This window comes from Metopolophium dirhodum, chromosome 7 (genome assembly GCF_019925205.1).
Source record: "Metopolophium dirhodum isolate CAU chromosome 7, ASM1992520v1, whole genome shotgun sequence".
NCBI classification, from domain to species: Eukaryota; Metazoa; Arthropoda; class Insecta; order Hemiptera; family Aphididae; genus Metopolophium; species Metopolophium dirhodum.
The window spans coordinates 37,942,309-37,960,593 of NC_083566.1; the positions used below are offsets into that span (position 1 = coordinate 37,942,309).

At 27.7% G+C, this 18,285-nt stretch overlaps 1 protein-coding gene across 1 annotated transcript in view; it reads right to left on the reverse strand.

The window, feature by feature from the left end:
• Window positions 1-9,828: 9,828 nt before the first annotated feature.
• LOC132948391 (neurotrimin-like) overlaps window positions 9,829-18,285 on the reverse strand; it is a 191,783-nt gene continuing 183,326 nt past the window's right edge. Inside the window, exon 10 of the mRNA XM_061018830.1 lies at window positions 9,829-14,606. Within this exon, the coding sequence (XP_060874813.1) occupies window positions 14,476-14,606 (131 nt within the window). The 3' untranslated portion in view covers window positions 9,829-14,475. The remainder of the gene's footprint in view (window positions 14,607-18,285) is intronic.

The following is an 18,285-nucleotide window of genomic DNA, read 5'->3' on the forward strand; positions in this document are numbered from 1 at the left end:
TTACTATAATACATTTTACAGGTATGTAATTTTTTTCAATTTAGCATTTTTAGCAGTACCTACCGCACAAACAAGTATGATAGGTATGGTATAAGACATAAGTACAACTAAAACAATAATAATGTTCATCAGAAATGATTATATGCGTTTATAGTACCTACTGGCTAGGTACAACTGTGTACAATTTACAAAAATAGTTATCTTTTTATTTTTCATTAAGTACCTATATAGTATATATACATTTTAAGTTTCAAACATTCAACACTTGCATTTAGTTAATACTAAATATCAATTATTCTATGGTGTTAATAATTATCTTGTTTATAATTCAGTATCACAACAACTTTACCGGAAATTCAACTTTGTATTTAACGGATGGGACCGATGCTGGTTTTAAAACACCTTTTTTATGTTCCAGCTTATAATCAGATTCAATAAAATGATTGCAACATAATCTGCTGCTACTGGTAGGTGTCCAGCTTGGTTTCTTTCCTGTAATAGCTATCCAAGAAGGCAAAATTGTTTTATTTCCAAGCGGAAATCTAAAGTAAAAAATGAAAATTAATTAATTATCAAAAAATTCATAGCCAAAAAATTTACCTTGGATATTTATAGGTGATATAAGTTCATTATATAATTACCTATGCACTTTTACCATGTCTTTGATGTACAGGCTTTTGCATCCAACTACACAACATTTATTCACCATTGTTGTCAGTTTAATGTTATAATTCAAATTGATTCAATGGTTTTGTATTGCACAGTATTTGAGTTGTAGAAATGTCCTTGTAACTGGAGTTAACCACACTTTATCAGGTAAAATCCACCTAAAACTATCAATTAACAATTGTTATAAATAGGTAAATAATTTTCATAATTCATAAATAATTTATATTATTATATAATTATTACTTCTACTACTATTAATAATAATAATAATAATAATAATAATAATCTCTATTCTTTATTATGGATAAACTCCATTTACAAATAATAATTAGGTACACTAACAGCATAACATATAAATTATGTGTATATGTTCAAATACATTCATAGAGTATAGACTATAATATATCCCGAAGTGCTCCACTAGAATGCGTTTTGTTATTCTGTTGTCCCAATAAGGGTGACTTGGGGGGGGAGTAGCGATCGATCGTCAATTGTCTTCCCAAATACAGTAAACCAATGAAGTATGAACTACATACGTCAAATTACTTACATACCTATTGAATTTTATTAATTTGTTAGCCTAGATTTGAATAGTTCTAAATCACATTTTTTTCAAAAGCCACTGTTTAATAGAAATGGGTTTAGAACGTTGAGGACGCATATTTTAAACTAACACTCAAAATCATACGATCATCATAAAAGGGTGTAAATCGCTAATAATTAAATAATAAACAAAATCTAATTAAATTTATAACACTCAGTTAAGGGAACCAAATTTCTAACAAAACGTTAGTATGAAAAGGTTCTAATTCGATAAATCACAACAAAAGTACAGTATTATTGTACGATATTATTATGGTACACTTGATAATAATTATTAATTATTATAGTTTTAATTGTATCATGGGTACAATCGCGGAGCGACCAGATTTTAATATTTTATCATTTACACACTAAGTAAAAAAATAAAAATAAGAATGTAAAAGTTTTAATTAAATACTTTTTATTTTATTTTACGATGAAAAGGTTCTAGTTTTAGAACTTTTTCAGACTAAACAATTTATAATTTGTATTTGATTAATTTGTATACTTACTAAGGCCAGGGCCCTGACACTGATAAGTAGTAACACATACAGCACAGGCCCGAACGAAAATCATGCAACTATCTTCCTAACGAGCAATCAGTGTGACCAGTCTATAAAACTAAACTTATTGTTCAATATTTTAATAGCGGGACGCCAGTGAAGTTCGCCACAAATGAAAAGACGATTATCAAATGAATAATGATAACTGATAAGAATTGTGCGCTTTAGGAAGATGGCCACCGTCCCGTCACGATTTTGTATTACACTTTTTTCAACAATTTTCATATAAATATTACACTATTTGTATTACATAGTTAACTCTTACGTAATAACCGTAATAATTGATTCACGGAACTCGAGTTTTATATCTGAATCATATAATTATGATGCCATTTTTAAATTAACCTGATATTCAGGATAGGGGCAGTAGCTCCGTCAACGTCCCGCATTGCTAGTTAAATATATGGACCACGATACGACACGATATGACGTGACACATCACGACAGGTAGTTATAGTAGAATCTAGTTTAAACTCCATACAATTATAAATATTTCAAGCTTTTAAATTTGTATGTTCACATAATTATAAAATTTAAATACAATAATGTTTATTTAATTTGAAATTTATTGAAATTATTCTTTCAATTTAAATATTGAAAATACCAGATACCGTTCTTAAACACTGGTAATTTCTAGTATACCGAAAATACCACTAGCCCTACCTTAAGGTACCACCGTGTCGATTACCGCGAGACCTGACAACAAATCTCCGGGTCCTCCACACTTCAAAGGCCGTTCACCTGAGCGTCTAACCTAACCTACTGGAGCTCGGCAGAAAGAGCCAGTTAAAGAGATCCAGCGACCACCTCCGTGCTAGGCGTCGCCACAGACCCCCCCCCCCCCCCCACCCGGTGGCGTATTTACAGCGTGAAACGACAAGCATCAAGGAACCCGACGTACCAGGGTCTCAGTAGTTCATCTTCGACGTGCTGTGCCGTGACAGAATGACTTACGCCCACGCACTCCGGTCTCCGAGGCACCTACATCGGCGACGGTCGAAGATACCGTCTCCGACCCGCATTACATTGCCCGGTCACTTGCTTAAAAGTACGCTACACAGCTATTTGTTGTATTCGTCTTAAAAATGCGTAATATAGCAAATTTACGCTCAGAAGAACGCGTTTAAGTCTACTAGTTTAAAAATTAGTGTGAATTTGCCTATTATGAAACCTGATGGTAAGCACGTTATCTGTGTTTTTTTTAGGTTTTTTACGATAATTAAATTTTTTAGTAAGTTATGCGTATATAATATAGCATAAATTAAAAATGCTCATAACTCACTTAAAAACTGAATTATCATAAAAAAAAACCCACATACAAACACAGATAATGTTCTTACCATCAAGTTTCATAATAGGCCGATTCACTCTAATTTTTAAATGAACTGAGTTAAACGTTATCTGCAGAGCGTACATTTGCTATGTTATGTCCTTGTAAGATGGAGAAAAAAATTAATGTGTAGCGTCCTTTTAAGTATTGCCATTTTCTGGGATTAATATTGCATAAAGTGAACCACAGAACGAGAAAATAAAAAAGGAATTAAAAAAATTCTAGCTGTATAGCTTCTGTAACATATGTGGTAATATTATATACTCATTAATATAATACCCTATATTATTTAGGTTTGATTATTTGTATATTTTCTTAATATAGGCGTGTAGTTTCAAAACCAGCCAAAAGCACTTTTTTTGAAAACTGGTTTTTTCGTATTTTCTAAATAGCCACACTGTATTAAAAGTGCTGTAAAAATATTGAACTTCAAAAGAGACCATAACTAGTATAAACTGACCACGGAAAATTGTAGTTGGTATCAAAATCACCCATCTGACGATGTTTACTTCAAAACAAGCCATAATCAATCACGTTATTTTTCGCGGCAAAAAAATTATTGATAATAATAATAATGCTATGATAGTAGTAACTAAAGTAATATCATAATTATTATCATTATAATTTATAAGTTATTGTCTAAGGTATGACAGATTGAAAAGTTTTTTTTATTGTTAATAAATTAGTTTTGTCTTATTGTCTGAGGTATGGCAAAATATATAATTTTTTATATTGTTTATAATATTAATAATATCATAATTTGATCAATAAAGTTTGTCTAAAGTAAGACATAATAATATAATATAATTTGGTTTTTTATTAAAATATTCCTATGTTAGTTTCAAAATCACCTATATCGCAATGTCAATTTCAAAACCAGCCATCTACATAAAAACCAAAAAATATTTTGCTTCAAAACTAGCCATATAATGAAATTTGCAACAAAACCAGCTATCTTGAAACTAGAAATGTATATAACTCTTGTAATAATATTTTTATAAAACGCCTATTCATACACAGTATGTATGCATTCCAAACCCATGATTTCATATTTATTACAAAATCATAGAGTAAAATTGTAAGGTCTTTTTGGTTTTTTGTTGTTCCTGAACATTTTTAAAAATTGGTTATGGCTGGTTTTGAAACTACACGCCTCTTATTACCTATTTATATTATATTGGATATTGTGCTTTTCTAGAAAATATCTTACATCTAATTGGAAATTTCAAGAATTTAATCAGAAGTATCAATGTTTTTATGAGATTTTCCATGTTTTTATGGGAAATGTATGCTTTTCTGTGAAATACCAAGCCTCTAATGGAATTTCTGAGAAGTGTAAATGGATTCTATTTGAAATTTCATAGATTTAATAAAAAATGTCGAGGACTTTAAGGAAAAATGATATCACGGTATACCGTTTATTCTGAAATACCGAAAATACCGGTAATTATCGGTATACCAAAAATACCACCAGCCCTATATTACATTAATTGTCGTGTGCGAACTGGTTATTTCTCTCAGATACCAGGAGCATATGGGTACGCCGTACGCATGACACACGAGCAGTTTGGACGACCAGCAGCGTTGTCCATACAATAAAATATTTATATATTACTATATTGGGTAATTTATTTTAAAATTAACAGCGTCGTCGGTTGCTAATCTCTATTATTATTATTTTAATTTCCATTTTCTACTGCAACCTGCGACTATATAAAAATTAAGATGCATGCCAAAATAGATCTATTTTGCCATGGTAAGATGTATATTTTCGTATATTTAAATAATTTGTTATACCTATGACTAGCGCTATTATATTTAAAGTCACGCCCCAAACATCAGCACTCACGAGCCACCACTGCACTGTAGTAATAATAACAATTTTCATTTTTATTTATTTTTCACATTTAACTATTTACATTTATTTTGAATGGTTCCACTAAAATGTATTTGTAATCTATAATATTTGTTGGAAAAGAAACTTTGTTTCTACCATGACAGCACTCACTTTTTTTTATTCATCTAGGCTTTATTATCCGATTAAGATTTTACTAATTAAATTAAGGTTTTCTTTTCATGCATTTTATTACTTTATTAGCGTTAATTTTTCTAATTTGAATTTTTTTATTCAGATTTTTATTCTATTTATTTTCTTTTTTAACATTTTAAATTTTACTAATTCTACTTATAGGTGTAGTGAGCATTGAATAGGAAAATATAAACAATATTTATCACTGGTATAATTATTTCAGTATATATTGACTGGTTAACTTCCTATTTGGATACTTGTATATGCGTTACTTGCAGTATATTTTACGGCCGAGGAACTAGGACGATAACGGCAGTGCCATCTATCGTCGTTTATGTGAACTTATAAAACCACCAGTGACTTTAATTTCGTCGCTACGCACCACTGCCGTGTACGATTCTATTTATTATATACATATTACATTATACTACCATCATTGTAGATAATAATATATTATTATAAATATTGCTGAGGATTTAAGTTTTTTCATATTTGTCTAGAAAGGTAGAGTGATTAGTATGTTTCATATACTAGTAAGGTACTGTAAATTTACTGATGTATCATTAAAACTTTTCAACTATTTATCATAATTTTTTTTTATTTTAAAGCTTTTATGTTGATGCTTTTATGTTAAATGCTTTTATGTCTTCTAACATACACAATCAAAAATATATAAATTGGTTTTATTAAATTAAAATAAGTTTGAGAAAAGGTGGACAAAATTAAAATTTTTGAAAATTCTACATAATAATACCTAGAATACTAAATTTTATTTTCATATCTTCCATAATATCCGAATGATACTGCTCCTAAACATGACACGACTTTCATAACTATGATTATTGTCCATTGACAATGTCCAATAATGTACATTGTACAACGAGCTTAGATTTGGCATGCACTCACTAAGAGTTACAATTATTTATGAATACAAAATATTTAAGGTATTCTAGGTAGGTATTATTCTGTAGAACAATAAAATAAATATAAAAACTGTAGTAAATATGATGTTATTTGGAAATATACGCGATTTTTTAAATTTAGGTAATAATATTATGTTATATCTACAGGTAAAAATTATAAATTCATATATACATAACACGTCACTTAATTACTTCCATTTCTGGATAATTATTAATATCTTAAACCAGAAAATAATATAATAAATATTTTGAATTAGAATCAAGCTGGATAAATACATTTTAAATTATGCATATTTTAGATCCATTCGACTCTCACGCCCACTGATAGTAAAAACTGACTAGTGACGACAGATCATTAAAATAGGTAACATATTACGTCATTTGGTTAATTACAATAATATAATGAAAGTTATTATGAAATGAGTACTAATGAGTAATGACCATCTTATTCCAACGAACATTTTGTTGACTATATTAGTGATCCAGAATAAAACAGAAACGTGCAGTTGGATATCAACGTAGTAGTTGTACAAGTAGGCTAATATAGTAGTATACTATATATGTTTTTTCTACAAACAACGTTCATACGATTAAAACTTAAAAGGATATGAAGCACGAATTCCGATACCGAACAGTGTGTGCGATAAGTAATGTAATATTTTAGAGCGTGTTGTTTTTACAATTAAAATGGTTTTTATGTTCAAATTGTAACCAATACTATATAATTTATATTATTATATACCTATCTATTGACAATTGTAGTACAGTTAATGGGTGCCCATGCTACTTAATATACTAATTAGGTATTCAATTTTTTAAGATATTATGATGTTTTCATGTTGTCTAAAATAGCTAAACGGCAATATTCTTTTGAAATGCCAGATATGCTTACGATATTTTTATTCTAAGAAATGCAAAACTTCTTTTAATATTTTGTAAAATTTAAAAATTAATAGTGATTATCATTTAAATATTTTAATTATTCTTAATTAATAATTATTCATTTTATATACCTATATATTTCAAATATTATATTTATACTGAATTTAATGTTTTTATACTTACCTACATCTAATACATACAATAACAACTGTTAACCACAATGTATTGTTCTTTAATATGTTCTGTCGTCATTTTGGTGTACGCTTGTTTGACAAATTTTGTTTGTATAATATACCGAAGGATCATTTTACATTGACTGATTTATATTATATTATGTAAGTATAATACGATGAACCCGGAAGGGTGTACAAATAACTCGCTTATCGTAGGTACCTATATTATATTTAATGTCAATGTTTACAAATTGTTGTTAATACCTCCAAATACGTAGAAATAATTTTCCAATTTCAAAGTAGACTGAGGTGCCAAAAAATAATTGTCATACTATTATATTATTTGGAAAAATATTTAAAACAATTGTTTTATATTGTGTTATAACTTATAACTTATAGGTATTCTCGAATATCCTGTAACATATTGAATATTTTCTAACCACAAAAATATGCTTTTTATGCAAAATAAATTAGTTTCTTTGATTAATTCTATGTTTCATGAACCGTAAAGATATCTCACTCCCATTTAACTGTATACACTATAAACAAATAATATGTAAAATACTAGTATAATCATAATTTTCCGACCGGTTAGGTTAGGTTAGGTGCAACCAATAGTCACGACCAAACCGAACTATGAACCTAAGTGAATGTGGAATGAGTACCGAGACCAATAGTTAAATGGTCTAATGTAAAATCAAATATAGAGTATGAATACATATATAGACATTATTTACTATTTAGTGTACAAGGATTGACTATTTTTATTAGGTATAAAAAATATTAATAGGTATTGATGGCATCTTTCATATTTTATTGTATTTTATGTTTTGGACATTTTTTTGTATCTATCTAATAGTAAATAAAAATATAGTATCATTTTATATATTAAGTAGAACAAAAAGACCATAACGAGTGGAAAAATAGCTACCACTCTACTGTACAGTACCTAGGTGTCTAGAAGAGGTCACTGTAATAATTAAATTTCAATTCAATGATATACAATCTTTGTATACGAAAAAACGATTCTGAATGAAGATGGTTTGTCAGCCTATATTACTAAGTATATTTTATGATATTATTGCTATTATTTATTAAAGTATTTTATTTTACTATTATAGTCATTATTAATACAGATGCTTGAATGAATTTTGCCAAAAAAAATTCATTAGAAAATGTCATTGTATGTTATGTTTATACAAAATGCTCTAGAAGTTTCAAGTACCCACGGATAATATTTTTAAATTACATAAAAAATACTAAAATTCTTCTATTTTAAAATATTTAATTTTGCCCGAATTTGAACTTAGAAATTAGAATAGACAATTAGGGTAGACAATTTTACTATAGAAAAAATAACTATACAAAATAAATTTTAAACGTAAGAATAGTAATAATTTTCGTTGTTAACGCATTCATCTGGTTCACCATTAAAAAATTTGGGTTTGAAGAAAATTGATTTGGATATTATGTTGAAATTTTCTTATTTTGTGTTTAAATTAAATTTGATTAATTTAAGTATTCAGGCAATAATAAATGATTATAGATAAAACTTAAATATTATTAAACAAACGAAGACATACCTAAACAATTTTTAGAAACATAAAAATAAACATCGATTATTTTGTTAGTAACTATGCAACATTTATTGGGGACTAAACTCCCGGCTCCTCCACCACACACCGGTCAATGTTTATACCTAATCCTATCTCGAGTAGTTGATTATATGACACGGTCGGAAGATATGGTTATAGACTACAGTACTACACGAACTGGTCTTGAGAACCTGGTTGTTGGACCGATAAAAATAACGTTTTTTAAGTTATACTTTACAAGTCCCAGAAGCTTATGACCGGCGTTCATAAACCAACCCGATATAGCAACGTTTAGAAGGTTAGGTTAGGTTAGGTTAATATTATACAGTAGATAAACTATCACCTGAGTAACCCTGTTCTTAAGGGTATAGTATATTGAAGATCACAGGAGTAGCGAAGTACGAGTTTTAACAAATTGAATTATATTGATTTATCTGTATGATAGGTAAAATTATACCTATTATGGGAAATCAAATTATCAATGTTATTTAAAATGTAGATACGACTGCTGTCTGAAAGTCTCTACTTCGCGATTCAAACTCGACTGCTGGCTATGTCAATAATATATAATATGCTCGTACTTAACGGTCCTGTGTTCTGTTAACCTAAGCGAATTCGCCTAGTGTGGCATAAATGACGAGTCAGTAATCTGAAAATCATTACACTTAAATATAAATAGCTAAAAAAGAGTCAAAATATTTTTTAAATGTATGGAAAATGCTAAAATAATCATTTGGTAAAAAAGTCAGGTAGATACGATAAACAGTTATTTGTTTTTAAGTACACGCTTACGCCAAAATACAAAATCAATTTTGTAAAAAACTGATGTTGCGTAAAAATTCCGGTTTTTTCTTAATTTTTTTTGTTTTTCCTGATGCTTTTGAAAACTACTGTAAGTTTTTCATTTTTACCTTTTGAATGTATTAACTAGATTAACTTTCCCACCAGAAAAGATACTGAAGTTGAATATGATGCATTATCGATATAAGTAATCGTGTAAATACAAACACAAAATATAAAAATATAAAAAAATACACACATCTTTGTAAAATTAAAATTAATCACAATAATACCGGAACATATATTTTTATGTAAAATGTTGTATTATATTATAAATAGAGTTGTTGAGTTTTTAACTTCACATAAACATCATAAAGTAGACAATTATATTTGCTATAAAATATTTTACTACGTATACATAATGTTATAAATTAATTTAATTTTCTTTAAAACAGTTTAGAGAAACATGTGTACTTTATATTTAAAAAAATTCCTTATCAGATAGGTAAACATTTTCAACTTTTTCAAATATATAAATACAATACAATACCTAGATACACAGCTGTAATATAGTTTTTAGCCATGCAATGAAATTACTAAAACAGTTTTACATTTATGAAATGATCAACCATTATGATAGGGTCGACCACAATATTTGTTCCGTGCATAGTAATATTACTTTATTTATTCTTTGATGATATTATTACACAAAAATAATCATAAAAGTAGTTATTACAATTTATAATATTACTACTTCTATATCAATGGACAAATGTGCACGTTTAGTAATATACAATAATTCATATCATCAAGTGTGAGATTATTTGCGATTGAAAGCATATTATACAAATTCCTACCGTAATATAATAATATTGATGAATTAAGTACAACTAAAACAAAAAAAAAATAGGTACAAGATATCTTAAAATATTATGTTACATTGTTACAAACAAACAAACCACACGGATCATCATATTATTATACTATATAGACTTTAGTCCAAGATTAAGGAAATATAAATATACATCTGATGACGGCCGATGTAGCTTAGGTATTGACATATTTATAATTAATAATATTATATAAGTAAATATTATTTGATATTTTGTATTAATATATATTTCATATAGTAGATTATACAATATTGAATGTCGTACCAAACCAAATCAAAATCAAATTTTTGTAATATAGGTACGAATAAAAAATATTTTGAAACATAGGTATAGGAACATCACAGTATGATTGAAAATATTTTAAAACAGTTATAATATTTTATTAGGAATATATAATTATTTATTTATTATAGTACAAGTACAAATAATCAACCATTAGCTAATGAACATCTCTATAGTTACTGCTAATTCATTTTGATGGTAGGTATAGCCGTACATAGTATATTATATTACGGTATACAGTGCCTATGCAATATTGTAATTTATTATAATACAATACTATACGAACGATCAAAACGAAAACCATTAGAGTTTTCAATAACAATTTTAAGAGATTTTACAGTGAAATACGCATGATAGGAGAGTCGACGAAGAAAAACGTGAAATGTCTATAACATGAACGAAAATATCTAAAAGACAGCTAAAGAAAACATTTGATCTGCTTTTGTAGAACGGCTGTATAAATATTTTCTTTATCCCCGTAAGTCTCATAATGCACTAAATTCACTTTTATTTATAGACTTGAATCAAATAGTAATTGGTTAAAAACTCAAACGTGACTACATGAGAAATAATTACCTTCTTTCCGTTTTTCATAAAACCATTTGGAATTATTAAAGCTGCTAACAGCTATAGTTATTAATCAAATTATACATTAAAAAACGTGTCAGTTAAGCACAAGCCGGTGAGCATTGTGAGATCTCACAGGATTATTATTTATTAATACTTATTTCAGATGAAATGCACAGATATTATTAATTTTACGATGTTAAAATGTTTTATCAGTAGTAAACATATTATAAAGTACCTATATAATATATATATTGTATATACATAATTATTAAACTATAATATTATATAATATATCTTGTCTTAATTTTAAATATAAATAAAATGTCCCTAATATACAATTTGTTAAATTTTTTTTTTAAGTATCTAACATATTATGACATTATGTGGTTTTTGAACTACACAAATGTATTTTATGTAAAACCGATATTCGTTTACATTACGATAAAATAAAGGTATTCATTTTATTTAAGATTTTAAGATAATATGCAATAACATCAAATAACCACTAAATATTTTTAAATTACTTTTCTTAAATCCTTATCATAACTTAGGTATACGATTTGGAATGTACAGGGGAAATTTTAGAGTATTGTAAGTAAGTACTTCGCAGATGATATTATCGTATTCTTATTTTTATTAAAATAATTATAGTTATGATAATTATAGTATTTTAATTTATAATAATAGTAATTAGTAGGTATACCTACTTAATACTGCGCATAATCGCGTTATATTACAATGAAATGAATATAGTGCGGACTTGAAAATAATTCCGTATGGATAGCATCAAATGATATGTACAAGTTTATGTTCGTTACATACGTATATCTAAAGTCGTAAAATAATACAGACAGTTTCGTTAAACGTTCATTATTATTTTATTAATGGAGAGCCAAGTTTACGATACAAAATATACTTGATGCTCACTCATTCATTCAGTCTTTTTTTTTTAGCTAGCGTGATTTTACAAACGCGTAATTTTTTTGGTTATCTAATTAAATTTTATGCCTATGCTTATATATATATATATGCAAACAAGACACAACACATTTTTATCAGGCAAAAATAGACAAGACTAGTATGAAAAATAATTCACTAAAACGAATCTACGATAATGGACAACAATATTATTTTCTTATAATATACATATTTTAATTTAAAACAATACTAACCGAGTCACTTTGTATAAAGTATTGTATACACACGCATGTATTATATTATATACATATATTAAATATATTATAATGATATGTATACACTATATTATACACGTCTGCATCATAGGCGCAATTTGGACCCTTGATTTGGGGGGGGGGGGGGGGCTAAATTTATAAAATCAATACAGACCAGCATCATTTTTTTATTAGGTGGATTTAAGAATGAATATATTTAAAAACTTAGGGGGGCTTGAATAAAACTAGGAGGGGCGATGCCCCCCCCTAGACCCCTCCAAATTGCGCCTATGGTCTGCATAATAACATTACAGAATATAATGTAATATAATATAATTTTACTACAATATTTATTTTACTATCAATTAATTCTAATTTTTTTATTTTTTTTTTTGTATGTATGATTCTTTTAACATTAAACAAGCATTATCTCAAAAAGTGTTAACGATTTTGAAAATAGTTTTTTTTACTTCGTAAACAATATTTTTGAAAAAAAAACTATAGCTGTTATTTCTATTTTTTTTTTTTTTTTTTATTGGTAATTTAAAAGGTTTTTGTTTGGCGTATAAGTATTTAACATTTAGATCAGCTGAGGAGTAGTCCATCAAAATTGCTTGTGGTACCTATTTCTGTGTTACTCAACTGTACTTCGCCCGTTTATACTTTAAATACCTACTTACAAATTCTGATTAGGAATATGAAATTAAAAATTTACGTTACTATTCAAAACAATTAAACTTAAGAAATGATAACGATAAATATTTTATTTTTTTCAAAAATGTTGTTTTATCAGAGCCGAATTTAGGGGGAGGAATGGTGAAATTTGTCCTGGGTCCAACATTTTGTGGTAAACAATTAGTTCACTTTTTTCACTTTTGAATTATCAAAACTTTAAAAATTGAAATTGTTTTAATAATATAATAAATATATATAATATTAAATTCAAATATTATGATGATTGATAATTGGAATTTAAACAACTTGTGTATTTATAGCTACCAGTGATCGAGAATTATTAATATAGGTACCTTATAATAGTTCCTTCTCCCAAATTTGTGGGATTCAATAGACATAAGCTATTTAAAAACTGCTCTCAACTTTCCACTATAAAGCTCAACATATGCATTTAATATTCTAAAATTCCTGTGTAAAACCACCTATTAAAACTTGATAAAATAATGCTTAACATTGTTAATAAATAATAACTAATAAAAAAAATAATTGAAGTACCTATAACTTCATCAAAAATTTGTTTTAAAAATTATTAATAAGCATTTAGGTATATTATATTAATGTATATTGAAAAAATATAATATTAATTTGCATAGTTTATAATATAGTTTTATTACATTTATTTTTATTTTATTCAGTATAATATATTAGTATGATCCAAGAAGTACCTAAATAATATGTAAAAAAAGAAACAACTTATAATATGATGAATTATAAGCATGGCTCGAGCTGCATACACTCAATGTTATCTTCAGAAAGGGAAAAGAGGTTCATGAAATTATTAAACAATATTTTTAAAAAATCACACATTATTGTAAAACCAATAGATTCTTTACTTGGTTCACAATCGGAAGAGTTCATGAAGATCTATCTCCCATATTTCCAGCGGAATATTCTCCGCCAATTTTTTTTTACACCAGGGCAAAAAATGTCTAAATACGGCATTGCAACGAATGCAAATTATGCAAAAAAAATTTTTTAAAACGTCAATACTTTTCAAAAAGATAAATACATAATATTTACTGTTAAAAGAATCACCCTGTATATTATATACTTATATATAACCTATTAATATAATACTACTATACATAGTTGAATTCAAGTGTACATAGTAATCAATACATTATTCCAAGAGATCGGACTAGAAAAATAAAATCAAACCACGAAAGGACCAAAAACATTTCAGACTTAACAACATATCATATTATATAATAATATTATCTATGCGTATAAGTAAATTATTATCATTATTAGAAATCGTAATTTTATTGGACAACGAATTTTTTGTAGTGTTTTCGAATCACTCGTGCCCGTACACCAACGCGATTACGCATAATATCGCTGTGTAAAACTCTAGTTCGTGAGTTTGCGATCCGGAATCGTATTCTTCAAGTTCGCCATCGTCGTCGTAATGTGTCTGCAATTCGCTATCTGCAAAATTAAACGTATCGCGTGAGTTGGTTGACAATTGAATATGTACAGTGTGGTTGTATAGTTACACTATAGAGTATAGTGCCACTAGAAATGCTGCGTAATGCACTTGTGAGAAGGTACATAATCAAAGGTATTTCAAATTTGGATTGTAGAATTATTGTTATAATTTTAAACATCGAACTTAGGTTAGGTTCTTATAAACTACCTGTAAGGAGGAGGATGATTCTGGATTGTTTAAACGATACAGTAAAGTGTGAGCTATCAATATGAAGTGTTTCTCGACGCATATAGAGAGTATTATGATTTATGAGAACAAAATAAAATAAAAATATTCTATTTACCTACCTACAATATTAAATAATCATGACGGTATAGTGAGCCGGTGTCTCGACCCGATGATAAAAAATAACTATATTATCATAGATAGTTTTTCAAAATAACTTTAAATATCATACCTTATTTTTATTAGAAAAAAGAAAAACAGTGTATACACACAGTTTGTACAATAAATTATTGTCAGTTAATAATTTGTTACATGTACCCAGTGCTCGACTTGGCAAAAGTAGAGAGACTATTTTTACTTAAAAAAAAGCGTCCTCGTCACTTGTTAAACGTTATTGAGCAGTTATTGAGCCCACACAGTTTTTTAATTTACTCTTTATAAAATATTTAAAAAGAATCAATTAAAAAAAAAAAAATACAAGTTATAATAATATAAGACATAGGTAGTTATTACTGTAAGTACCTATTATATATAATATTATAGTTATAAATAATAACAAACTCAAAATGATAATACAAGTAAATTAATTAATAGTTTAGTAATAATTAGTTAATATTAACTAATTTATAGATTCGTGGTTATGAAATAATATTTCATAAGACAAATTATGATGGTATCTCGCGCATTTTTATAAAAATAGAGAACGATGAAGCGTCCCGTGCGTTCCCTTTAAAAATAATAGTATAGGGGTATGCTAAAATGTCTGAATAATTAGTTGGGGTACTCCGTCCCTCTGCGTCCACCATCAATTCGAGCACTGCATGTACCACTTGATGGGAGAAGTCATCCATTAGTAATTCTCCTTATAGAGTTTAGGTATATATAGTATTATCTAGGTGACTAAATAGGTGTACAGAGGAGGAAATAACATTTTGATTTATTTTGTCAGAGTAATAAGTCACTTTATTATGTTATTATACCTATTGGTACATTATTTCATTATAAACTGGAAATGCTTTTGTAAGAAAAAAAATCATGGCTCATATACTTTTTATACTTCATGCTTTTTGTTCAAGCGTAAAAATCCAGTGTTTAAATTTTAAACCAACGTCCAACGCTACTTTGTACCAGTTTATAAAACATATTTTGAGCGTCAAATTATAACATTAACAATTTTAATTTTGGTGTTCCTCGAGGAGTAATAATTTCTCCCGTGCTATAAAACCCATAGGTATACGTTGTTGATCAGCACACATATTCTAACACTCTCCAGTATTCTATTGCTGTAGTACGCTCGGAATGAAACGGAATGTGCGGGACACAGTTCCGGTTAAAAAAATTAAATTTTAGCATTCCATTTCATTTTAGTGCAATTAATGTATAAATAATTTTTTTTCACCAAAAACGTCACTAAATATTATTGAACTAAAATATTTTGCAGGACGATTTACTGTAAAAATTACGGATTAATTGTTATTTATTATTGTTTATGCAGTCGTAATACATTAACAAAATTACTATAGTATTATACTTTCACTAATTCTGAATTCAATTATATATATTGTATATAACAATCATGTCAATGGATATGAAATAAAAATGCATGTTGTTCGCTTATAACAATGTATAGGTACTCAAAAATGTATAATGTTTTATATATTGACGTCAAACAGTCTCGTTCCAGTGTTCATAGTATAATGACTGAATTGCTATCATAACAGATGAGACATTTACATGTGGTGTTGTTTTTTTTTATTCCTTCGGTGTCATAAATACGTTTTAAATAGGTAAGTGGTTTAAACATTAAACATAACGTAAAAAGATCATATCTCTGTATAAAACGTACAGGTAGAGATATTATAATATACATGACACTATAATGGATTTATCGTATTATTCTTCATAATATAAATTAAGGAACGATAGCATAAATTACCCATTTCAAGATTAAAATAGATTAGTGAAGCGTCTATATTTATTAAGACCCAAGATAATTCATTGTTCAGTGTCCTGATTGTTCTAAATGTCATTGGTGACTTGAGTTTCATGGCTGGTTGATTATTATCACAAAGGAGTAGTCAGAATTACATGTATTTGAGTGGTCAATATTATCACATATTCATATGGTTTTAAGGTCAGTAAAGTGAAAACACGCTTAGGTTCAAACAAAATTGCTTCACATGACATGTGGACTCACCAGGAGCCAAGTAAAGTTTGTGGCTTATGGACAAAACATTATCTACATTGTACCATATCTATTTGAATAATTAATTAACTTTTATAACTTCAAACCATGTGTAATCAATCAATCAATGTAAAGGTGAATGAAAATTCAAAACCAAAAATTCATTATAAGAGTATAATATTTTATAAATTGAAATTTATCCATCTTTTATAGGTACCTAGTTAAGTTGACTGACTGATAAATTAGTTATTGTTTCTTCATATAACCATACATTTTATCAAAACACTATTATTACATTATTATTTTAAGACGCTCATCAAGTAGGATCTATCATCTATGTATTTTATGCGTATTGCAGTAGCGCAATTAAATGTTTCAATTTATGTTAACACAAATCTGAAATGGTAAACGTACACATTATGCACAACAGTTATTACAGAAAACATCAAACTGATAGAGATGAATGAAATGTAGTTTGTGTCGAACAATTATTAAAATCACATTATATAACAGTACGTAATGAATATATAATATATATTATATATATATATATTCAAATAACGTAATAAGTAATACAAAAGTATAAAATAAAACTTGCTCTCTTCGAATACGGTAAACGGTAATAGCCTGTTTTAAAAGAAAACTTTACCGAGGTATCTACTAAAAGTTTTAGTGAAAAATATAAACTGCCTCATTTTTATGTGTACGAAAAATGTGTGCTCCAGGCGAATCAAAAATTATAAACATGAGGAAAAAAAATAAGAAAATAAGAATCTTTCGGGTTAGGTTATTACCGTTATTATATCTGAACCTTTTTTTTAAGGTCTTCGCTCTTTATATTGCAAATTATATTCTAGTTTTCTCTTGACGACTCAGTGTGTTTGACACACAGGACTACAGCAGAAGTTATGAGCCGTGTTTGTTTGTTTGTTTTTTTTTATTATTATTATTTAGAGTTGAAGAAACAAAATAAGTGAAAAATAGGTTATAATTTTTTTATTTATTCCCTTTTTTATTTTTACTTAAAACGAAAAAATAAATCTGTGTTAACTTCTCGATGTACCTAAGCATTTTAAATTGGTTGTGTACAGTCTGACGCACTCGCACAATAATCCAATCAGAACGAAACCTCCCCTAGACGGTAAACGTTTTGCTTAACATTATCGCATTGTAGTATTGGTGCATTATACATTTTTTGCGCACTCTGTACCCTACTGAACACATAGGATGAATACGAAAATCACGGGAGATGAAATGTAATTTTATGG